Consider the following 26,208-nt stretch of genomic DNA (forward strand, 5'->3'; position numbering starts at 1 on the left):
AGCTTTGGGGAGACAGAAGGCAAGTTCCTCACTGTCGAATTCCTGTCGTCTGACTAGTTCTTGTAGGCTGTGTTTATTTGCTGATCCAATTCTGCTTCTGGCCAATCTTCCTGATCAAGATTTTGAGTGTGGCAGATTCATTCAACAGCAAGATGCAATAGATTAGATTCTTTCATATTGAAGATGGGCATTGCTTGGTGTGGATGTTATTCGCCATTTTTGTCCCATTTGTCCAGATCTTCTAACATATGGGCATAATTGTTTCAGCATCTCCATCCCTTGGAAGTACAGAATTCCAAAAAGAGTCACCACACTGAGTGAAGAAATTCCTCCTCATATCAGTCTTAAATGGCCACCCTTATTCTGTGCTTTTGTCCCCTGGCTCTAAACTCACATTGAAACATCTTAATTATAACCATCTGGCCTGCCCTGCAACAGCTCTCTAAGTTTCAAATAAATAAATTTTCACTGTTTTGGAATGCTAAAGAATACGGACCGACCAGTTACTCATTCTTTCCTCATGAGACACTCTGCTATTACAGAATTTAGCTGAGTGAAACTCTGTTGCAGTCTCTCTAAGGCGAATATATGTTTCTTCAGACGAGGAAACAAAAACTGTACACAACACTCAAGGTGAAATCTCGGCTAGGATCTATTCAACTGCAGCAAGATATGCTTACTCTTGTATTCAAAACCCTTTACAATAAAGGACAACATACCATTTGCCTTCCTAATTTCTTGCAAAAGCTTTGTGATTGTTTGTGAGTCATTAAAAACTATGGCACGCAGCCCTTTTAGACAACAGAACTTCCCAAACACTCTGTTCCAACATGGGAACAGGTCCTTCAGCTCACAGTTTACTGGTACCAAGTAAAACAATGAGAAGAATGCATTATCTTGAGCAAGGTACAGGTTATTCCATGAAATCAATCAGGTAAATGTTACATTACGAAGGTAAACATGGTTTTGAAGGCTGCAGAGAGACCTGTGGATATTGGTCTTCGCTCCTTGAGATCAGAACATGTTTTGCCTTATTCCTACTCAAGCCAATGTGACATCATTAGAATGGGTGGAGCTCAAATAAAAACAAAATACCACAGATACTGGAGATCTGAAATAAAAACAAAGTGCTAGAGAGACTCAGTAGATCTGTCAGCATCTGTGGAGAGAGAGAGAAGCAGAATTAACATTTTGAGTCTGAAATAAATTTTCTTCAGAACTAGACAGTAATCGTGACTAGTTCTGCCCATGTTTAACCTGGTGCTATGAGACTTCATGGGGTCTGGAGTCAACGTTGCCAACAACTAACATTAACAGCTGCATACAGAGAAATGGCAATTTGCAAGGGAGAGGAGTGACAAAGACAGACCCCAAATCCTACCGTTTAACCAGTTTTCAGGAAATGAGGACAAACCACTGTCAGGCATTGCAGAAAAGGCAGCAACAAATACATACAATACAGTCCAGTTAAATAAGGAACAGAGCATAAAATATAGATTTCCCCCAGCAAGTCTCCCATCCCTCCCATCTTCAGGCTACTTTAAGGCAGCCCGTCCCTATGTCCCTTCCGGCTCTCAGTCCGCCCATGCCCCTTATGGCTCTCGATCCAACCTGACACACCGCTAAGACAGTCCGCCCCAGTACCTGTCCGGGGTGATAGCGCTGAGAATGGCCTAACCATCATCCGGCTCTCGGTCACCAATCGGGCTTTTGCCCACCCCGATGCTCCATTTGGCCCTGACACATCTTCTAATTAGCTCCAGGACAGCCTGCCCCCTTCCCTGGGACGACAGCGCACAGGGCAGCCCACAAGCCTTCCGGATCTCGGCCTGCCCCTATGTACCTTCTGGCTCTCAGCCACTCCAACACACCTTCTGACCACCTCTCGGACAGCCCGTCCTGATTGCCCCTTCTCAAGACGACAGTGTTCAGAACAGCCTAACCACCCTCCGGCTCTCAGGGTGACAGCTTTCAGGATGACCTATGTGCCTCCCAGCTCAGGTGAGGCCTGCCAAATCCTGGGACACACAAGACAGTGCGGGTGATAAACCCAACAAGCAACAAGACAGAGTCAATTATCAACAAACAGAGTCACTTCTAGTATAGAGTTCATTAGCATAAACAGTTCTCTTCAAAATGTAGAGTCCATTCCCACAAACAGAATCCACTCCAGTATACAATTTGCATTGTCAGAAATGGAATCCACTCCAAACTGCAGAATCCAGTTCCAAAACTAGACAGCACAACCAAGGGCAGAGTCCACTCCTGAAGGCAGCAAATGCACACCCAACAGTGCTTGCATGCGTGCGCGTGCACACACACAGTGTTCAATCTCCATAGAGGCCTGGCCCTCAGGAGTGCAGAACAATGTAAAAGTGTAGTTAGCTCACAGGGGTTTGGTCCACTCTCAAAGGCAGAATCCACTCCCAAACTCCAAGACACAGCAAATGCTCACTTTCCAGCATACACACAGGTGTTAGTCTTTACAGAGGCCTGGCCCACCGACAAAGGACCCGGCCTACCCACAGGAACAGCTCATCTAGAAAGCTGCATTTTCTCAGTGGCTCAGTCCAAACACCAAAAAAGTGAAAACACATTCAAGAACAAAGAAAACCAAAATCAAGGGCTATGCCTTACCACAAAATCAATATTGTCCTTTTCTCAAAGTATAAGAGAAAAGAGTAACATACAGGCTGTAACCAGCCAGTGAAATAAAGTTCCCTAATGAGGGCTGAATTACACTTGAAACACACTGAGTGTGTATATCAGGCAGTTTAGAAATCAATCCTCAAAAAGAAATACCTGTTAATTAAACAGTACAAAATACAGTTGACAATAAACAGAAAGCAGCAATTTGCAAAAAAAACCCACTATATTTAGGGGAAAGAGCAGCAAAGCCAAACCCCAAACCCCGCTGTTCAACTAGTTTTCAGGGAGATGAGGACAAATCTCAAATCCCACTTTCATACATCATAAAGATAACAGTAACAAACACAGGCAAGACAATGCAATCGAATCAGAACACAGACCCAATATAGCTATAAAAAAAGATACCTGACACCCATCTGTACCATACACTGATCAGACGGTCTTTGGCTAGCCTTCCTACGGGACAGTTTCGACCTTCCAGTCTCTGGCCATCCTGCATACTGACGGACCCTCTCCAGGCGTGCTTTCCTCCAGGTTGATCATCGACCACACAACTCCCAGTCGCCCTGCGTATTGACTGGACCACCCTAAGGCACTTTCCTACCAGCTGGTTGTTGGCTTTTCAGTCTCCAGCCACCCTGCTTGATGACTGACCTTCCCCATCCCACTCTCCTGTGACGGACGTCAGCTACTAGTCACCCCACATACTTAGCAAACGACCCCGACGTACTTTCCTACAGTCGGGCTGTTAGCCTTCCAGCTCCCAGCCACCCTCCATACGGATTGACCTTTTCTCCTGGCCAGCATTCCTACGGACCGGCCATCAGCTGCCCGGCTCCCAGCTTCCTTACGTACTGACTGCTCTCTCCCCGTTCGGCTTTCCTAGTGGCTGCCATCGGCCACCTGACTTAGCCTCCCTGCATTTTTCACTGACTGGCCTACCCTATACCGGCTTTCCTGAGAGGTCAATATCTGTTGCCTGGGCCATCCTGCCCAGTGTACTGACAGGCTCCTCCCGGCCCGCTTTCCTCCAGGCTAGTCATCGACCCTCTGGCTCCCAGCCAGTGTACTGGCTGCCCCTCACTTGACCAGCTTTCCTGTAAGCATGCTGTTGGCTGCCTAGCACGGTGGCACGGTGGCACAGTGGTTAGCACTGCTGCCTCACAGCGCCAGGAACCTGGGTTCAATTCCCGCCTCAGGTGACTGACTGTGTGGAGTTTGCATGTTCTCCCCATGTCTGTGTGGGTTTCCTCTGGGTGCTCCGGTTTCCTCCCACAGTCCAAAGATGTGCAGGCCAGGTGAATTGGCCATGCTAAATTGCCCGTAGTGTTAGGTAAGGGGTATGGGTGGGTTGTGCTTCGGTGTGGACTTGTTGGGCCGAAGGGCCTGTTTCCACACTGTAAGTAATCTAATCTAATCTACCCTGCGTACTAACAGACCCCTGCCCGCGTGCCCCAAGGCCGGTCATTGACCTTCCAGCTCCCAGCCACCCCGCATACTGACCAGCCCATTCTGGCCCACACACAAACAATTAATTACAAAACCCACATACAGTAACAGAATTCACAAAGTCCTCAATACAGTTTCCAGGACAAAGGCACTGTCCACACCCGAAAGCACAGTCCATGCCCAAACGCCAGGATGTAGCAAATGCTCACATGCCAGCATACACACAGGTGTCCAGTCTCCATATAGGCTTGGGGCTGAAAATGTGTTGCTGGTTAAAGCGCAGGTCAGGCAGCATCCAAGGAACAGGAAATTCGACGTTTCGGGCATTAGCCCTTCATCAGGAATCATTCCTGATGAAGGGCTTATGCCCGAAACATCGAATTTCCTGTTCCTTGGATGCTGCCTGACCTTTTATGCTTTTCCAGCAACACATTTTTAGCTGCTGCGCTTTAACCAGCAACACATTTTCAGCTCTGATCTCCAGCATCTGCAGACCTCACTTTTTACTCCATATAGGCTTGGCCCTTCTAGCGAAAACCAGGCTCACTCTCAGGAACGCAGGACATTGTAAAGGCGCAGTTAACTCACAGCAGTTTGCTCCAGTCCTGAAGGCAGAGTCCACACCAAACACACAGGTGTTCAGTTATCAGAGGGCTGGTCTATCCAAAGGACCAGGCCCACTCACAGGAACACAGTACATTGTAAAGGTGCAGTTAACTCACAGGTGTTTGGTCCACTCCACAATGCAGCAATTGCTTACCTCCCAGCACACACACGGTGTTCAGTCTACACAGAGGCCTAGTCACCCACAAAAGGCCAGGTCCACTCATACAGGGCCAGCTCATTTGGAAAGATGTATTTTCTCACAAGGGCTCAGTCCAAATATCCACACAGGCTGTAACCAGTCAGTGAAACAACAGTTCCCTAATGAAAACACCTGAAACACTGACTGGGTAGATTAGGCAGTTTCGAAATCAGTCCTCACTAAAAAAAAAGAATACCAGTTAACAAATTGGCTACATAATTCAGCCAGTTCAGGGATCAGATGTCCCCCAAAAAATGCAGAAGCCAACTGTGGCAAGAATACACTGACTGTGGCCCAGCCAGCATAGAGTCAGTACCCTAAACTGAAGAGACTCTAGATCTCATGGTAATTTTTTTTCTTATTTTATTAAACAATACAGTTTACAAAACAGTTAACATTAACAGCTATATACAAAGAAACAGCAATTTTACAATGGATTAGATTGGAGCAAATTCAGGCCCCAAACCCGACCACCAAACCAGTTTTTGGGGAAATGAGGACGTATCTCAAATCCCAGTTTCAGTCATCGCAAAACAGTAACAATGATAATACAAATAAAACAGTCCAATTACATCAAAACAATGCATAAAATACAGACCCTACCAAAAACCCACCTGTCCCTTCCACCTTCTAGCCACTAAGGCAGCCTGCCTCTATGTCCCGTCCAGCTCACACAAGACAACGTGGGTGATAAACCCAACAACCAACAAGACAGAGCCAATTACCAACAAACAGCGACCTTTCTGGTACGCAGAGACCATAACTATTAACAGTTCTCTTCCAAATGTAGTGTCCATTTCCAGGAACAGAGTCCACTCAAATATACAAAGTGCATTGTCAGAAATAGAGTCCACTCCAAACAGCAGAGGCCATTGCTAAAAAGAGTCCACAACTGAGGACAGAGTCCATTCCTGAAGGCAGCAAATGCACACCCCACAGCACACAAGTGTTCAGTCTCCATAGAGACCTGGCCCATGCATAGAGAACCAGGCCCAATCACAGGAACCCTACATTGTAAAGGTACATTTAACTCCCAGGGATTTGGTCCACTCCCGAAGGCAGGGTCTACTCTCAAACTCCAAATAACATCATTAAATCTTTTACATTAATTTAAGGGTTGACTGTGCATCAGTTTAATAACTATTTCAATGTGTAGTGTAGCGTTCTTTCAGTACTCAATTCAAGTGTTAATTTAGGTGATATGCTCAGATCTTCTTATCCAGCAGTGAGAATGTGAATATTGCAACAAACAACTTGGAAATATTCTCAGAGTTTTGATCCACTAACATGGGATTTCCTTTGTCCTTGTATTTTCAATGGTTTCCGTTCAATAGTTTAACAGTAATTTTAGGGTTTGCCCTCTTGTTCTGCACAGCCTCTTCAGATGCAATGGTTTCTGTTTATTTCCACTAACAAATATTGTAATTACCCTATACATCCGAATCTTCTTCACTCAACAGAATGGAAGACTTCTCTGTGCATCCTGTGAGCAATTTTTCACATTAAACACACCTGTATTGATGTACTTTTAAACAAAAATCTGTATTGCACCCACTCCAAAATAACCATATCCTGTCTGAGATGCCTTGCCTAGAAACTGAAAGCAGTACATCAGATGCTGGTCAACCAACGTATTAGGTCCTTACAATTTCTACTCTTCCTGTATTCCAATCCCCCAGAAATAAAGAACAGCAGTTCATTAGCAACTTCACATTTTTTGTACCAGTCTCCTATATCTGTACATGGCCCTTTAACTCTCTCCATTCTTTCACAGTTTCTAACATTCTCAAGGTTAGAAAAAAATACTCAGACACATCTTTATTACACCCAATGTAATTTGTAACTTCCTGTTCCTACCTACATTACATAGTAGACCACCAAAATGAAAGCCATGAACCAACTTGAACAAACAATTCTCTATTTCTTCATGAAATGGCTAACCTCAATATTATTCCTTAGAAAGAATCAGTCAGGCCCAAAAGTAAATTGAAGAAAGTAATGATAAAGAGGGAAAGAGGCTGTGTATATTAGCGTGTGATTTTATCCAAGCCACGTAGGTACAACTTAAATTCAATTTGTAACTAACTAATAACTGCAGATGAAAATATTGCTCCATAAACAGTATTTTCTTAATTGTGTCAATGTGGTAAAGCGATCACAAATCAAAAGTAATTGAATAATCAGTATATTTATCCTAACTTCAAAAAGCTTGCTGGTGTAGATAATCTTACAAGGACACTAGATGTGTGTTACTAGTTACTCTCATATTCAGCTGTTAAATTTTATAAGAGTTCAAACAAAATGGGAACTGACAGACAAGAGAAAATGTTTGTGTTGACAGATGGTACTTTGATTCATCCATGCAATTCTTGGCCATTTCGGAACTCTCACGTTCCAAACTGAACTGCTTGAAAGCAACGCAAAAAACAAACAGCAAATAAAACTTCTCAATGGTTCAAAGTAAACTGGGTGTTCGGCTGTATCCACCTTGTATCCAGAACATCTCTTCTCTAAAGGGAGAGCTGACATGCAGAAATAAACTGTGGGTTGATTTCAGTATGAATCCTAAGGAATTGCAGCAACAATTCTTTTTTACAATAAAATGCTGTAACCTTGAATCATGATTTGTAGTCATGGGATCCAAACAAAGGAAATGATAATTGATTGGATTATGGGCATTAGAGTTTTTTTTATATACTTAATGACAGGCCATTAGAAAATCAATGGGAATATCTAGGTACAGAGAAATCGAGTGTAGAATTGTACAGCATTACTTCAAAACCAATTTACTCAATATTGTTAAAACAAGAATATTAATCTTGATATTTTTCATGTGTACAGGAAAAAAAATCATTTTTGAATGTGCAAATGCAAATTATGTTCATACCTTTACAAAAGAAAAATGAAGAACTATACATATACAAGGGAAGCGACTCTTTATTATGTGCTACCTGTGAGTCATTGATTTATATAATATTTACATATTCTTACCGTGGCTTCATTACAAATGGTGCATTTAACAACATGCTGGTGGAGCTTGCCCTCCAAGTTAATCAGGGATTGGCACACACGACAGTTTATTACTGGCACTCCTCCAACGTCAGGACTAGCCACTGGGCTGTAAGGAGGTGGGAGCTCTCCTGTGAAGAAAACCACCAACCACAAAATTTTACGAAGCTTCAAAATAAATATCATTTAACACAACAGTTACAGGTTCACACAATGGATCAGTGGATGAATGTTAATTAAATTGTGCACCAGGTTAAAAAAAAAGTACAATGTTTGATGCCTAGGCTGATCAAATGTTGGGATAACAGCGTCGCAGTACATTCTTGTACATTATTGAGCTTAGGAGAGAAATTCGTGCTCATCATATCAACTTATCCATTTCTCAAAGTGTGTTTATGGATGCTGTTAAGAACAGAGTTAGGTCAGCACCCTCATTCTCCATGGTATAGGCAGTCCGCCAGTGCTCGTCCTATCTGATTATTATCCCATTAGGAGGCTTTGGAAATTATGCGAAATCATTTCTGTAAAGAACTTTTCTTTAATTGTTGGACCAGCAAAGAGACATATAAACTTTCTAATAAATCAGCAGCTACTCATTCCCCCAGACTGACCTTAAATCACTCCTGTATCTGTCCAACTGTTTCATAGAATTCCTACAGTATGGAAACAGGCCCTTTGGCCCAACAAGCCCACACCAACCCTCCGAAGAGTAATCCACTCAGACCCATTCCTCTACATTTACCCCAGACTAATGCACCTCACCTACACATCACTGAACACATTGGGCAATTTAGCATGGCCAAATCACCTGACCTGCACATCAGATTGTGGGAAGAAACCAGATATCTGGAGGAAACCCAAGCAGATATGGGGAGACTGTGCAAACTCCACACAGACAGTTGCCCGAGGCTGGAGTCGAATTCAGGTACCTGGCGCTGTGAGATAACAGTGCTAACCACTGAGCCACCGTGCTGTTCTCTCTCTCTCTCTCTCTCTCTCTCTTTGGCTTCTATCTCCACCTATCATTTACTCTTCCCCCCAACCTCATCTTCTGTATAAAACCCATCCTTTTCCAAGCCATATTCAGTTGTGATGAAGGATCACTGGACACAAAACATTAACTCTGCTTTGCCCCCATTGGTGCTGCCTAATCTGCTGAGATTTTCCAGCAATTTCTGTTTTTGTTTCAAACTTTATGACTTACTTTGTAATAATTCAGCAGGATCCATATTGTTAAGATTGAAATATTGTTAGATTGCAGCAAAGCTATCAAAAGAGAAACATAGTCTCCTCAAATTTTGGTGAGCACAATGATAGAAGACAGTACTTTCCTAGGAGCAGTTGTTTATATGTCCTTAATTTTGCCAAGTAGATACCCGTAAGTTTGATTCAACAAACAATGTCAGAACTTACTGATAATCAACTTCTTGCAACGTCACATAGGGGACTTTGGGAGGATGAACCTTGCCACAGGAAGAAATGTGTCAGATAGTGTAATGAAAGCATTTATATGCAGAAGGTTGAAAGATTGCACAGAGATGGGAGCCCAAACAGAAGGAAAAACATCCAGTGCAACAAAACAGTGCCAGAAACTCCAAAACCAGGTTCTCAACAGATGGGTAAACTCTTAAGAATATCAGTAATTACAGAAAAAAAAAACAGGAAATTGAAATTATAATGAAAAAATTATAGCAGGTAGAAATCTCTAGCCCAATGTGATATACCTGGGTATAGATCTTCCTTCCTGTCCTATGTCATGTTTACTTTGAGACTAGAAAACCTGGAATTTTTATGCATGCTCCCAGAGGGGTTCTGCCCTCTTGCCTTCATAGGCCCTGTAACTGATCAGTCAACGATTCACGATGTAATGCGGAAAAACTTTGCAATTAACAGTGATACAGCATAACTGGTTTGCTGACTTTTTCAGGTTGAACCCAAGGATACTCAGGAACAAGGTAATTCTAATGAGATGACTTATGGTTTAATTTAATTTGTATTTGATAACATCTTGCCAAATTGGTTTAAATTAAGAACCTGAAGACTACTTCTATCAAGTGCGCTGCTTTCATACGCACAAACTATAAAATTCTAGTAACGTGCACGGAAAGTCCTTTCAGTACATAGCCAAACCAGGATGGACTATCCCAGATAACAACTCTATTTGTTTGTGAAATAAGTTGTTAACATAAAGAAAGAAGAGACAAAGCGAGGTGATAAAAAAGGGTGTCTTGTAAGTGGTTGATTTCCCTGCAGAACAAAGGAGGCTTTGAATGAGGTTATACTATTTATTCAAAGTAAGGTTTCGGAATGCATTTCAAGTTAATCAGTATACTAATTTAATCGCCTTCTAAACAGACCAGGTTGTCAGGAGATTCTTACAAGATTGACATTGGTTCTGATAACATGCAAAACAAAAAGTTTGTGAATACCATCTGAACTCTCACTTTCTTCTTGGCCTTTATTCTGCATAGTATATTTATAACATCTTTCTTTCTTTACTTTATTAAAACTGGTGATTAACAATTTAATGTGTTAGGTGATGGTTACAATAACTCAGTTAAAAGCTAGACAATAGTGTATGAAGGTAATTAAGGGTTACAGCCAAAATCAGCACTCCACATCTGATCACAGGACTGCTATTCACAGTACAGGAAGTACAGCTAAATATTAGATTGATAATCTGCAAAATATATGCCCAAATGCCTTCAAAGTTAGATCAGAATTATAAGACTTTTCCTCTCAAAGTGTAATGATCAATATAAGTTGAGAAAACTAGGGTGCTCTATTTTCTTTTGTATCGTGTTAGCATCACCAGCAAGGCCACAGCTGCTTGTGCTGAATTGCCCTCAAGAAGGTGGTAGTGAGCCACCTTCATGAACTATGTTAAAAAATCACACAATACAGGTTCTCGTCCAACAGGTTTACTTGGAAGCCCTAGCTTTTTGAGACCTGCTCCTTCATGAACCACTTTCTGGTCCAAATTCTGAAAAAAGACCCACAAGGCTATTAGCGAGGGAGTTCCAGGATTTTGATGCAGTAACAACAAAGGAATTTAAGAACAGATCACACACAGTCCTTCCAGCCTGCTCCATCACTCGATGAAATCATGGCTGATTATCTACCTCAGCACCATTTCCTGCACTCTGTATTTCTTGATATTTTGAGTATTTAGAAATCTTGAACATATTCAATGATTGAAGCTTACAGAGACCTCTGGGGCAGAGAACTGCAAAGATTCATCCTTTACATTGAAAAACATTTTTCTTCATCTCAATTCAAAAATGGGCTCTTATTCTAAAACAGTGTCCTTTGGTTACCCTGTTCTGAAGGAGGGTCACTGGGCCTGCAACTTTAACTCTGCTTTCTCTCCACACATGCTACCAGATATGTTGGGTTTCCCTAGCAATTTCTGTTTTTGTTTCAGATTTTCAGCATCCACATTTCTTGATTTTATTTCATGGCTTTAGCCTAGCTAACAAGAGAAAATATCCTTCCTGCTTGTACTCAGTCAATCCCTGCAAGAATGTTGTACATTTGAATGAGGTCACTCATTCTTCTAAACTTCACAGAATATAGGCACAGTCCAGTTAAACTTTCCTCATTTGACAATCTCTCCATTCAGGAATTAGCTTGGCATCCCTTTGCTGCACTCTCTCTATAGCAAGTATATTTTTCCTTAGCTAAGGAGACCTAAGCTACCCACAGTACTCCAAGTGCAGTCTCACCAAAGTGCAGTGCAATTATAAAGGTAACCTCACTTATATGGAAGAAGAGAAAGAGAAAGTGGGGAATTAAAGATCCATAAACATATCATCAGTAGTAAAAAAATATGGTACAAACTATACTAAAACAAGGTGAGAACATCACACTTAATTTAATGACAGAACTAAGCATCATACAACCTCCCTCAGTTCCAAAGTCATCTTTGGATTTGAAACATTAACTTGATTTCTGTCTTCACAAGTGCTGCCTGACCTCCTGAGTTCCTTCTTTTTTGTGTTTTTATTTGGGCAGAATCAGATATAAATATTTGACAAACCTGGAGGATATAACGAGCAAAATAGATAAAGGGGAACCTGTAGTGTATTTAGACAACACACAATAAGTTTAAAGAAGTAAACAAAATTAGAGCATATGGAGTTTTGGGGGTGGAGGGGCAGGGAATAATAGATTAGAAGCAAGCTAAGCTGGTAACAAGAATAAGGAAAGCTCAGAGGTAGATGAGAGACAGGAGAAAAAAGGGATGAGCTTAGAATGCCTAAAAAGAGGAATTATGTCAAAAAGACAAAGTTAGGGGCACTCTATCCAAATGCTCCCAGCATTTACAATAAAATGAATGATCTAAAGTCACCAGTAGAATTAAATGGTTATGATATAATTGCCTTTACAGAAACATAGCAGCATGGCAACCAGGTCTGCAGAGTGAATATTCAACATATAGGAAGGACAGATAAGGAGGTGGAATTGCACTAATCTTCAGGGATCGGATCAGTGCAGGGAGGGTCTCAGATTGGAACAATATGTAGAATTTGTTTAGTGGAGCTCAGAAACAGCAAGGGACAGCAGGCACTGGATGGAGTTATGTCTAGAGTAGTACAGTAGGCATTGTATACATCAAAAAAGGAGAGAAACATATAGCATCTGTAACACAGTTATCATGAGGACTTCAAAATGTATAGGGACTGGGGAAACTAAAGCTGTGGTGGACAAGTTTCAGGAGTGTCTGAGGGATAGTTTTCTTCAGCCGGATGGTGTTGAGCTGAATAGGGGATAGGCTATTTTAAATCCAGTATCAGAGATGAAAAGAAGACTATGAATAAAATTGTAAAAGACTCTTTAGGGATGAGTGACCACAATATAATAGAGCATCACGTTATGTTTGAAAATGACATAGCTCAATCTAAAGCAGGGCTGTTAAATTTGAATGAGGGAAATTGTGAAGGTATGAGGCATAACTTGGCTGAGCGGGATTAGGAAAATACATTAAAAGACATGATTGTATACAGGCAATGGACAGTCTTTAAATTAGGATTATTACATGGCCTCCAGCAACTAAACATTTCTTCAAGGTTCAAAATGGAAAAAGAATGCAATTTCCCAAAAAGCAAAAATGGACTGTAAAAACTTTTACAGTAACCTAAAAAGGAAATGTTGGCTAAGACAAATGCCGGTGCATTAAAATCTCAGTTAAGAGAATTTACAATTGGAAAATAGACAAACGGCAGAGAAGCTAAATTATTATTTTATCTGTTTTCACAGAGGAAATGTGAGAAATCTCCCACAATTAGAGATCTAAGTGAATGCAGAGAATGATGAGTTGAAGGAAATTAGAAGGAGGAGGCTGTACTGGAGAAATTAATGGAGCTAAAAGTTGACAAGTCCCCAGGACCTCCTACTCTACATCCCAGAGCTTTGAAGGAACTGGCTATAGAGATCATCGATGCATTGGTAATTGCCTACCAAAATTCCTCAATTCTGGAACAATTACTGCAAATTAGAAGCTTGCAATTGTCACCCTACTATTTAACATAAGAGCAAGGGAAAAGATAAGGGATGTGCAGACCCATCAGTAGTAGGGAAAGTGTTGAAAGCAATCCGAAAGGAAATGGACTTCGATAAAAATGATCCGATTTGGTGTACACAGCATGGATTGGCACATTGAAAATTGTCTTTGAAAATCTTGCTGGGCGTTGTTTTTTTGAGAATGTTACTAATAACTTTGATGAAGTCAATGTTATGGATGTAGTACTTTTGGATTTTCAGAAGGGTTTTGACAAGTTCCTCACAGGAGGCTGTTTAGAAAAAACCTAAAGTGTATGGGATAGGAAACAGTGTACTGGTTGGGATTAATGATTTGCAAACAGACAGAAAACAGTATGAATCTATGGGTCACTCTTATATTGACAGGCTGTGATGAGGGGGACACCGCAACAATCAATCCTTGGAACCAAGCTGTTCATGCTATATACGATGATTTTTTTTGGGGGTGGGGGGGGTGGTTTAAAGAGGGTAATGTAATATTTCCATATTTGTAAACGATACAAAACTAAGCAGCAAATGTGAATGCTGAGGAAGGTACAAAATATTTTGAGAAGGCCATGAACAGACAAGAACATAAGAGATAAAATAAAATGTGGAAAAATGTGAGGTTATCCATTTTGATAGTTAAAACAGATTTGCAGAGTATTTCTTAAATGAAGATAAATTGGAAAGCGTAGATGTACAAAAGGACATCAATGTCCTTGTCAATGAGCCTGAAGGCTAGCACGTGGGTTCAGGCGCTATGAGGAAGACTAATGGAATGTTAGTCTTTAATGCTCGAGGAAGAGAGTGCGAGAGTGGAGGAGTCTTGCTTCAATGTATAGGAGCTATAGGAACTGGACCTATAGTTTTGGCCTCCTTATCCCAGGAAAGATATTATCGCCATAAAGGGACTGAAACCAAGGTTCACCAGACATGTTCCCAGGATGGGAGGCTTACCTTAAGAAGAGGTTGGACAAACTAAGCATGTGTTGTCTGAAGTTTAGAATGATGAGACATGAAATTTACTAAAATCCCTCAGAATTTTCTATGTTGCAACAAGATCATCTCTGATTCTTTGAAATTCCAGCGGATGCAGATCCAATCTGGTCAACCCTTCTTTCTAAGGTATACTATACTCTTCAACCAAGAGTAAGTTGTGTGAGCCTCCTCCGAACTGCTCCTAATACAATTATATCCTTGCTTCAGGAAACCAAAGTTGTACACTGTAAACCAGATACAGTCTCACCAACACCCTGCACAAGTCAAGCAAAATGTCTGAACGCTTATACTCCTTTCCCCTTGCAATAATGCCAATGTTCCATCTAGTTTCCTAACCACCTGCTGTACCAGTGGAGTTACTTTATGTTCTGCAGCCTTTCCCCATTAAATTGTATTTTTACAATTGCTTTCCTATTTTTCTGCCAAAGTGGAAAAGTTCACATTTTCTCACATCACATTCCATCTGTCAAATTTTTCCTCATTCACTTCACCTATCTGTATCCTTTTGTACTCACTTTATCTCTCTCGGTGTCATTGGCAAAATTTGCTTTCATTCATTCAGTTCCTTCAACTAAGTCATTCATATTGGTCAAGTCTGTCGAAGAGGTGGGCCACAGGCCAGCATGTGGGATGGCAAGGAGTCTTGGTGTTTCAACGATTTCTATCTCACAGTTACAATCATCTTTTTCATGTCAAGTTGGATTTTAGTCACTGTAAGGCCTTTCCTTAGCCAGCAATGGCCTCGGAGGCATTCTTGATAAACTATGTTTCTCATTTTAACTTGAGCTCATGGTCAGATCTAAGTTGTGGCCAACTCGTTAAATCTAGGGCAGAATAGATCAGTGTTACCTGAACGGCCATCCAAAGATAATTGGTAATTGTTTCTAAATTGTGCTGAGAAACACAGTCAAAGAGATGTACAGCACGTCCAACTCATCTATGTCGAACAGATATCCCCATCCTAATCCAGTACCATTTGACAACACTTGGCCCACATCCGTTCAAACCCTTCCTATTCATATACCCATCCAGATACCTTTTAAAATGTTGTAAATGTACCTGCCTCCACCACTCCCTCTGGCAACTCATTCCACACATGCACCATCCTCTGCAAGAAAAAGTTGCCCGCTAGGTCCCTTTTATATCTTTCCTCTCTCACCCTAAACCTATGCCCTCTAGATCTGGACTCCCCCAACCCAGGGAGAAATGTCATTGTCTACTTACCTTATCCATGCCCCACATGATTTTGTAAACCTCTATAAGGTCATCCCTCAGCCTACGACGCTCCAGGGAAAACAGCCCCAGCCTAGTCAGCCTCTCCCTTTAGCTCAAATCCTCCAACGCTGGCAAAATCCTCGTAAATCCTTTCTGAACCCTTTCAAGTTTCACAATATCCTTCTGAACTGCAAGCAATATTCCATAAACGGCCTAAACAATGTCTTGTACAGCCACAACATGACCTCCCAACTCCTGTACTCAATACTCTGACCAATAAAGGAAAGCATACCAAATGCCTTCTTCACTATCCTACCTACCTGCGACTTCACTTTCAAGGAGCTATGAACTTGCACTCCAAGGTCTCTTTGTTCAACAACACTCCCTAGGATCTTACCGTTAAATGTATAAGTTCTGTTAAGATTTCCTTTCCCAAAATGTAGCACCTCGCATTTATTTAAATTAAACTCCATCTGCTACTCCTCAGCCCATTGGTCCATCTGAACAAGATCCCATTGTAATCTGAGGTAACCTTCTTCGCTGTCCACTACACCTCCAATTTTGGTGTCACCCGTAAACTTACTAATGATGTCTCCTACGTTCACATCCAAATCATTTATATAAATGACAAAAAGTAGTGAACCCAGCACTGATCCTTGTGGCACTCCACTGGTCACAGGTCTCCAGTCTGAAAAACAACCCTCCACCACCACCCTCTGTCTTCTATCTTTGAGCCAGTTCTGTTTCCAAATGGCTAATTCTCCCTTTATTCCATGAGCTCTAACCTTGCTAACCAGTGTCCCATGGGGAATCTTGTCAAACACCTTACTGAAATCCATACAGATCATGTCCACTGCTCTGCCTTCATTAATCTTCTTTGTTACTACTTCTAAAAACTCAATCAAGTTAGTGAGACATGATTTCCCACGCAGAAAACCAATATTGACTATCCCTAATCAGTCCTTGCCTTTCCAAGTACGTGTAAACCCTGTCCTTCAGGATTCCCTCCAACTTGTCCACCACTGACATCAGGCTCAAATCTCTATAGTTCCCTAGCTTTTTTTTTTAACCATTTTTCTTAAGCAGTGGCATCACGTTAACCAAACTCCAGACTTCCAGCATCTCACCTGTGACAATCGATGATACAAATATCTCAGCAAGGACCCCAGCAATCACTTCCCTAGCTTCCCATGGAGTTCTCTGGTACATCTGATCAGTTCCTGTGAAGTTATCGACTTTTAGCGTTTCAAGACATCCAGCACTTCCTCCTCTGTAATATGGACATTTTTCAAGATGTCACCATCTATTTCCCTACATTCTATATCTTCAATGTCTTTCTTCACAGTAAACACTGATACAAAACACTCGCTTAGTATCTCCCCCATTTTCTGCGGCTCCACACAAAGGCTGCCTTGCTGATCCTCCTTAGTTACCCTTTTGTCCTGAATGTAATGATAAAACCCCTTTGGATTCTCCTTAATTCTATTTGCCAAAGCTATGCTCCCCTTTTTGCCCTCCTGATTTCCCTCTTAAGTATAGTCCTACTTCCTTTATACTCTAAGGATTGACTCGATCTGTCCTGTCTATACCTTACATATGGTTCCTTCTTTTTCTTAACCAAACCCTGAATTTCCCGTCATCCAGCATTCCTTATACCTACCAGCCTTCCCTTTCACCCGAACAGGAATTTACTGTCTCTGACCTCCAGTTATCTAATTTCTGAAGGCTTCCCATTTTCCAGCCATCCCTTTACCTGCAAACATCTGCCCCCAATCAACTTTTGAAAATTCTTGCCCAATACTGTCAAAATTAGCTTTCTTCCAATTTAGATCTGGTCTATCCTCAACTGTTAGATCTGGTCTATCCTTTTCCATCACTATTTTAAAACTAATAGAATTATGGTCGCTGTCCCCAAAGTGCTCCCCCACTGACACCTCCGTCCCTTATCCTGCCTTATTTCCCAAGAGTAGGTCAGGTTTTGCACCTTCTCTAGTCAGTGCATCCACATATCGAATTAGAAAATTTTATTGTACACTTTTAAATTCCTCTCCATCTAAACCCTTAACATCATGGCTGTCCCAGCCTATAATCAAAAGTTAAAATCCCCTACCATAACCACCCCATTATTCTTACAGATAACTGAAGTCTCCTTCAAATTTGTTTCTCAACTTCCCACTGACTATTAGGGGTCTTTAATACAATTCCAATAAGGTGATAATCTCTTTCTTATTTCTCAGTTCCACCCAAATAACATCCCTGAATATATTTCCGGGAATATCCTCCCTCAGTACAGCTGTAATGCAATCGCTTATCAAAAACGCCATTTCCCCCTCCTCTCTTGCCTCCCTTTCTATCCTTCCTGTAGCATTTGTATCTGGAACATTAAGCTGCCAGTCCTTTCCATCCCTGTGCCATGTTTCTGTAATTGCTATGATATCTCAGTCCCATGTTCCTAACCATGCCTGGAGTTCCCTGTTAGGCCTCTTGCATTGAAATAAATGCTGTTTGATTTATCAGTCCTATCTTGTTCTCTGTTTTGTCCCTGCCTGCCCTGACTGTTTGATTTGCTTCTGTTCTCAAGTATACCAGTTTCAAATTTATCTCTTTCCTCACTACCTCCCGAGCAGCTCTAGCAAATCTCCCTGCCAGTGTTAGCCCCCTTCCAATTCAGATGCAATCCATCCTCCATGTTGAGGTCACTTCTACCCCAGCAGAGATTCCAATGATCCACAAATGTGAATCCTTCTCTCATACACCAGCTTCTCAGTCATGCATTCATCTGCTCTATCCTCTTATTCCTACCCTCACGAGCTTGTAGCTCCGGGAGTAATGCAGGTATTACTATCCTCAATGACCTCCTTTTTAAATTCCTGCCTAACTTTCTATATTCTCCCTACAGAATCTCATCCTTCCTATGTCTTTGGTACCAATACACAATCATCTCCTATTGGTCCCTCTCCCATTTGAGAACATTCTTTGATTACTCCTTCTGTTATTTTGCAGATTAAGGAACAATATCTACAGCATTATTGTCAGGATAAGATCAAGATCCATTTTCTTTAATGGTCGAGTGTATTCATTCACTTCTTGTCATATTAAAGGAGCTGATCTGGCTGAACAATGGCACTTAGCATGGTAGGGATCTCAGGAGAAGCATCAACTATTTAACACTTTGGGATATTTACCAACAGTGCACCTTTATCTTCTGTACTGATATCTGTTCAGATATACTGATACCAGAATCGAAAAGTTTATCAATCTAACTCTTTTCATGAATTGCCTGATTATCCATCAATATGTAAAACTTGAAGATAGGGAGATAGGGCTAGAGAACCTTAACCCACTGGCTGAGAGAGCTCGGGCTGTGCAGAAAACTTGTTGCTTTTGGCATTCAGAATAAACCCAACATTGTGATGTAGTCTCAACAGACTTGTGCCTCATTTTAACATATGTCTGATGTTGTTTCTGACGTACTCTTTCACGCATATATTTTTGTTTATTTAGCAAATGCCAATCCTCAGAGTCCAGCATTTGCTTCCACACTGCACCAACTCTTGGGAGGTCAAAGAAGGCAATGACAGATGTTACATCGAGTCTACTAAACCTGATGATGGCTCCTCTCACAAGATACCCAAATTAGCAACTGAGGTACAAATTGCACATTCATTGCAAACAGAGAAGAGTGGAACAATAAGGCATGAAAGTGTAGCTACAGTCTATAATATCAAAGGGCATCTTTCCTGTATCACATGAGAGATGTTCAACCAGTACAGATCAAATGCAGATTTGTCAATCCAACATTATGCAAGAAAGTGCATTTTTAACAAAATGAGTAATGCTCTTAATGGGGCAAAATCTATGCTCACAATGGGAGCTCTTCGTCTGAAGGGTGTTCATTTTATACTAGAAACACCCGGTTATCTGAACCAGAGGCCAGCTTTCAGGCTCAAAAAGAAATCATGTCTCTCTGGTAATATCAGGAGAAAGTGAGGACTGCAGATGCTGGAGATCAGAGCTGAAAATGTGTTGCTGGAAAAGCGCAGCAGGTCAGGCAGCATCCAAGGAGCAATTTCTGAAAGGCTCATGCCTGAAACGTCGACTCTCCTCCTCCTTGGATGCTGCCTGACCTGCTGCGCTTTTCCAGCACCACATTTTCATCTCTGATAATATCAGTCTCATTGAAAAGCTGTTCATTCCCTGGATAGGAAAAATCCTGTTTCCAGTATCTAACCCTCTCATTCCTTAATTTCATGAAAATTATAGGTGGAAGAGGTGGAATTGTAGGTGAAACATTATTGCTACAGAATATGGAACCTTCAGCCAATGAAACCATATGTTTAGTACTGTATGACCTAATTTTCAGACACCCAGTTAGTGAACATGTTAAAAGCAAATTGCTCCAGAAAAGGAAGGTCATGTTTAACTAGTCTGCTGGAACTAGTCCAGAAACCACTAACAAAGCAGTGGCAGGTTATAGTTAGAGTCAGAGTTTTTACAGGAGGGAAAGGGGCCCTTCAGTCCATTTTGTCCTTCCCAGTCATCAAACATCCATCTACTGCGCACAAACCTTGACTCCATCTACTCAAATCCGATTTTCCAGCATTTGGCCCATAGCATGCTACAGCATGCCAAATGCTCATCTAAATACTTTCTTTAAATGGCTTGAGGGCTCCTGTCTCTACCACTATCTCAGGCAGTGAGATCCAGACACTTATGACTCTCTGGGTGAAAAGAATTTTCTTCAAATACCCTGTAAGTGTCCTGCTGCTCAACTTAAAACCATGCCCTTATGCATTGACCCGTCTACTGAGGGGAAAACTGTCTCCCTATCTCCCCTATTGATGCCCATCAGAACTGTGCACATTTCAATCTGAACTCCCGTTAACCTTCTCTGCTTGAAGGAAACCACCAGCCTCTCCAGTCTCTCTTCATTGCTGGAATGCTCCAGCCCAGGCAACATCCCAGTGAATCCTTTCTGCACTCTCTCTCACGCAATCACATCCTTCCTGGATTGTGATGACCAGAACTTTTCTTAGTACTCCAGCTGTAGCCTAAATAATGTTGTGTTCCATCATAAACTCTCTGCTCTTGTATTCAGTATCTTGACTAGTAAAGATAGTACCTCACGTTCCTTGACCACCTTATCTACCAGTCCTGCTGTCTTCAAGGACCTATGGACCTGCACACACCAGTCTCTCTGATCATTTGTATTTTCTAGGGTCTTACATTCAACATAGACTCCATTGCCTTGTTATATCACACCTTTCAGGATAAAATTCCATTTGCATTGATCTATGTTATCCTTTATTCTAAGGCTTTCTTCCTCACTATTTACCACATCACCAATTTTTGTGTTGTCTGTGACCTTGCTGATCATAGCTGACATCAGTAATGTACACAAAACACAGCAAGGGACCCTGTACAAAAGCAACCAGCAATGGACAATTTGTAACCTTAAAACATCAGAACACCTCTGGAATTCTGCCTCTGTATCTTTTGTTCACTATGAAATCACATTAACTGTTCCAGCTGGAATGGTGAAGCATTGCTATGTCAATTTCTTCACCCCTTCCACTTTCCAATCAGGTTAAGTAAAAGGAGAAACCGAGCTTTCAGGAAGCCCTCCTGATCCTGTAAACTGTCTCTGTACTGAGGGTTTTAAGTGCTGGTGAAGTTAGCTTTAACCTTTTCCCACACCAAGCAGGTTATCCTTGGCCCCTCAAATCCCATCAGTTGTACTTTCAAAAGCAGCTTTCTAACAAGGTTCCACAATTCACGCCATGGTAAGAGGCACAAAAGGAAACAAAATAAGCTATAAGGCCTATTGTTATTTACAATTGCAGCAGCCATTAGAGTGCTACATGTGGGATATTGTTGGTATAAGAGGATTGGCCTTTTCTAAAAAAAAGCGTTGCACTGGTTCACTAAGAAATATTGGCTTGGACACTGGGAAATTTCTCAGCTGTTCGCGCAATCTTGGCAAAGGGTATTTTAATCTGAATAGGCTTACAAGACTTCAGTTTAAAACCTCATCTAAACAAAACAGTTGCAGTGGGAATGCAGCACTTCTCTGATCGTACATGAATGTCAACCAGGTAATATGCAGAAATACTGGGCTTCCCATACAGTCAATTATAACCTCTAATAGGATTACAGCCAATAATGCTTTGAACATAAGCTCAGATGCAGCAACAGCAACTTTGAAGTTCCAACCAAATGCTAATAGATCTAAAGATTTCTAAATCTCAGTTTTTTACTTAGCAGTGGGTGTGACCCAAGCACCTGATGCTGTAGGCCCGAATGCTATTGTCAAAAATCTAATAGGAAGGTAAAATCTACACAGATTAGACAGTTTTCCTGTCGCTGCTCCCACCCTCCCTCCTTAATCTTCTCCTCTCTCGGGTATTTCCAACCCCCTCTGCCAAGGTTATTCCCTTCCCTGTCATCTCTCAGATATTCCTCCATACACTGCTCTCACGTCTGGTCTGTCGACACTATTGAGAACCAAAATGGGGTCACTTTTAGAAAAAGGCTGGGAAGCACTGCGCTAGTTATATTACACGACCTTGTTTTAGTCAGCTACATTTTTGTGGCCTAAGGACATTTACTTACCTAAACTGGATATCTAGGTAACTTCATAGCATGCGCAGGAGTAAAAAAACACAGCACTGGTTTCACATCACACTTCCACATGATCTTCAATGATCTTGGAATACACAATACATTACATCATGGCTGAGGCTTCAATGGCTAATCAAATAAATTTGGCAATAGAAGAGTCAGCAAATAGCATCAATAACATAACACGCACTTTAAAATACTACAGAATCAATAAATTGCTTGAAAATGATGTAATACATAAAGGATCCTTCACTCAATATAACCACTTATGTCATCAACATATCCAAAAGCACTTCACAACCAAAAATTGAATTGAATTTATTGTCACGTGTACGGAGGCACAGTGGAAAGCTTTATCTTGTGAGCAATACAGGCAGATCACAGAGTTAAGTAGCATAGATAAGTAAATAATTGGTAAACAGCGGTAAAAAAAATACAGATACAGGCAAATGTTAAACGTTTGAGTGTCCATTCAGTACTCTAACAACAAGAGGGTAGAAACTGTTTCGAAACTGGCTGGTGCATGTGTTCTGGCTTCTGTGCCTTCTCCCCAATGGTAGAGGTTGTAGAAAAACATTGCCAGGGTAGGATGGATCTTTGAGAATGCTGGCGGCCTTTCCTTGATAGGGGACCTGTTAGATGGATTCTACAGATGGGAGGTTGGCCTTTGTGATTGTCCAGGCCGAGTTCACCACTCTCTGTAACCATCTCCGATCTTGAATGGTACAGTTGCCATACCAGGTAGTGATACCTCCAGACAGAATGCTCTCAATGACGCACTATAAAAGTTGGCAAGGGTATTCACCATCATGCTGCCTGAGGAAGAAGAGACATTGTTGGGCCTGTGTAACCAGTACATCCACATGAAGAGTCCAAGGAAGCTTGTTGTGGATCAGCACTCCCAGGAGCTTGACACTCTCCGCTTGTTCCACCTCTGTGCTGTTAATGTGTAGGGGCATAAGGAATATATTGCCGAAAGTCAATAATGATTTCCTTGGTTTTGCTGGCATTGAGAGCTAGTTTGTTCTCAGTGCACCATTTTTCCAAGTCTTCCACCTCCTGTGTGTAGTTTGTTTTGTCGCCATCTGATTACTTCACCAAAACAATTACTTTTGAGGTCTAATCACTGTTATTACACAATTTATAAACTTATATAGAGAACTCCCTTTGCCACTATCTACAGAAGGTATCCTAGGCGAAAGTGAGGACTGCAGATTCTGAAGATCAGAGTCAAAATTAGAGTGGTGCTGGCAAAGTACAGCAGGTCAGGCAGCATCCGAGGAGCAGGAAAAACAATGCTTTGGGCAGGAATTTTTTTCCTCAATCGGGCAGGCCCGATTTTCCTGCTCCTAGGATGCTGCCTGACCTGCTATTCCAGCACCACTCTAGAAGGTATCCTGCTTGTCTATATTGCCTGGCAGACTTTAGATTGATTTGAAAATTTACAGTCTGGTACATACCATTCAAAAACAAAAGACTGTGAATAAAATGAATATGAGAGTTATTTAGTTCTAAAATGTTGCAGAACTCCTTTGAAAAAATATTAAGAAATATTTGTACTAGAATGAATAGCTTTGATTTTCCTGTGGCCACTTGGTCCAGTCAAATTAATTGTTCAAGTTAAGCTGGTTTATGATCTCTGAATATATATCCATGTACCATGATAAATTTAAAACTAAATCTTGGACAAAGATCTTTCATTTTTGTTATAATCACCAGACACTGACCTCAACCTCATTGACAAACTAAGTCAATTGCAAGCAAGTGCTACTCAATATTTCTGGTTGTAAAAACGCTAGCTTATGACAAGGGCAGCAAGAGAAATATTCTTCCTACTTTAAGCACAAAAACAATACAGCATGGCTGATGGAGACAAATATTCTAATTACAATTTCCAGCATTGGTTGACTTAACAAGAGACAGATACAAGGTACAACTGTCATCAACAGTCTTTGTTGGACTCCATATGGAATAATGTTGCAATTATGGTTGCCAAATCATAAAAATACCTGTAAAACACATGAAAAAGAATACAGGTGGGCAAGGGAAATGTTTTAGGCTTCTGGAATTTAATTTATAAAAAGGAACAATTAAGGAAGTTACTGAACAAAAAAAAAGTTCATTGAAAGGAGTGATCATAAGGAGGTAAAAGGTTACAACATAACTGCAACTGAATTTGAGCAAGATTTGATGATGACCTTAGAACCACTTTAATAACTTTTTATAGAACACTGACATATGGAATGTTTATATAATACACATGCTAACAGCAGGTGTCAACATACTTCAAGTCGATATGCAGTAATTTTCAAGTCAACAGATTCACAATTGTGGCATTACCACTTACAAGCTTCTTACCAGAAATTCAATGATTGACTTAGAAAGGCAGTAACAGGAAGGAAATCTCAAAGGAATGTGGTTTACCAGATAGGGCTACAATATTGCGATACTGGTTAATATCCAACCCATACTCCTATCAAGACTAACTCTGCTGTAGGAGAACAGAGCACTGTAATTACTCACTCAGGTTCTGAAATTCCCTCCCTGAATCTCTCCACCTCACCATCTCCCTCTCCTCTTTTGGGTTCTGTTAACTTTTTTTTGGACAACACTTATCTTCCTCTTTGACTGACTGTCCATATTTGTCTCAGAACTCCTCTGTTGAGTAGCTTTTGATGCTTGTTAAAGGCACAACATAAACAGAGTGTTTAACATACATTTTGTTTGACTGAAATCAATTCAATATCAATATTAAAATCAGATCACCATTTGCAAAACGAAATCAGTAAAAATAGTACAATTTTCATATATTGCCTTAATTCGGTGGATTAATTAATTGCTTTTGTCTGACCAAATAGGTTGCTTTAAGACCCTGAGCTAGTTCAATATCAGGCCTCATAAAAATTAAGTTGCTGACTGCCTGCATAAAACATTCCATTGTTCTGATCTGGGAACATAAAATCCTTCAAGGCAGCTGATTCTGAAGGGCTTGGAGCAGTGACATTTAAAGGGAGGATAGCAAACATTCGACACAAAGAAATGAAGCAGTTCCTACTACTGGAGCCTTTTCTATAAGAGATATGGTAACATGAAGATGAAATTGGAAAGCTTTAGTACCCAAATTTACAAGCAACTATTGTGAAAATGAATACCAAAATCAGCTTCACTCATAGCAAAATCCTGCACATGCTGGAAACAATAAAAACAGAAATGTCTGGAAACACTGAGAAGACTAGGCATGACTAATGTTAGACAAAATGACCTTCCATCAGAAACCACATGCAAAGTATAACTTTTGAAGGAGGATCTGAGGTTCTAAGCAAGGGCCACTGGACCTGAAATGTTAACACAGCTTTCTCTCCACAAATGCTGAGTTTATCCAGCAATTTCTGTTTCGGCTTTAGATTTCCAGCATCCGCAGTTCTTTCAGTTTTTTGAAAAATATTATGAACTGGAAATATTAACTCTATTCTTATTTCAACTGATGACTTTCACCAGATTATTTTTTTGTTCTGATTTCAAATCAGCAGTATTTTCTGTGATAAAATGGGAGCAATACTTAGCATTATTTGGACTTTGAATTTTAAAGAGAAATCGATCGGTGCTTTTCTGTTTTAAAAAGAAAAACCTGGCAGTAATGGGTACAACTGAAATAAAGAGTTTCCGAGGCAATGTAACTTCAGTTAAGTGACTTACTGCATATCTGTGGGGTTAATAGATTGAAAATTTACTGCTGCATTTAGGAAAAACAGATCTTAGATAACTAGGTTTTGCTTTAGACACAACCTCAAAAATATCAGAAATTCAGTTCAGAAAGGAGAACAGCTTACTCCTTGCAGGAGTTCAGGTTTTATTTCAGAAGAGAAAGGTTATCTTGTTTCTTTAAATTTGTGAAGTTTCCAAGCTAAAGGAGTTGGTATAGAAGTCTTCAAGTTGTC

At 40.9% G+C, this 26,208-nt stretch overlaps 1 protein-coding gene across 1 annotated transcript in view; it reads right to left on the bottom strand.

Moving 5' to 3' along the window:
- pip4p2 (phosphatidylinositol-4,5-bisphosphate 4-phosphatase 2) overlaps positions 1 to 26,208 on the bottom strand; it is a 90,165-nt gene that overhangs the window by 53,851 nt on the left and 10,106 nt on the right. The window contains exon 2 of the mRNA XM_060824419.1: positions 7,895 to 8,043. Within this exon, the coding sequence (XP_060680402.1) occupies positions 7,895 to 8,043 (149 nt within the window). The remainder of the gene's footprint in view (positions 1 to 7,894; positions 8,044 to 26,208) is intronic.

This window comes from Hemiscyllium ocellatum, chromosome 4 (assembly GCF_020745735.1).
Source record: "Hemiscyllium ocellatum isolate sHemOce1 chromosome 4, sHemOce1.pat.X.cur, whole genome shotgun sequence".
Classification (NCBI taxonomy): domain Eukaryota; kingdom Metazoa; phylum Chordata; class Chondrichthyes; order Orectolobiformes; family Hemiscylliidae; genus Hemiscyllium; species Hemiscyllium ocellatum.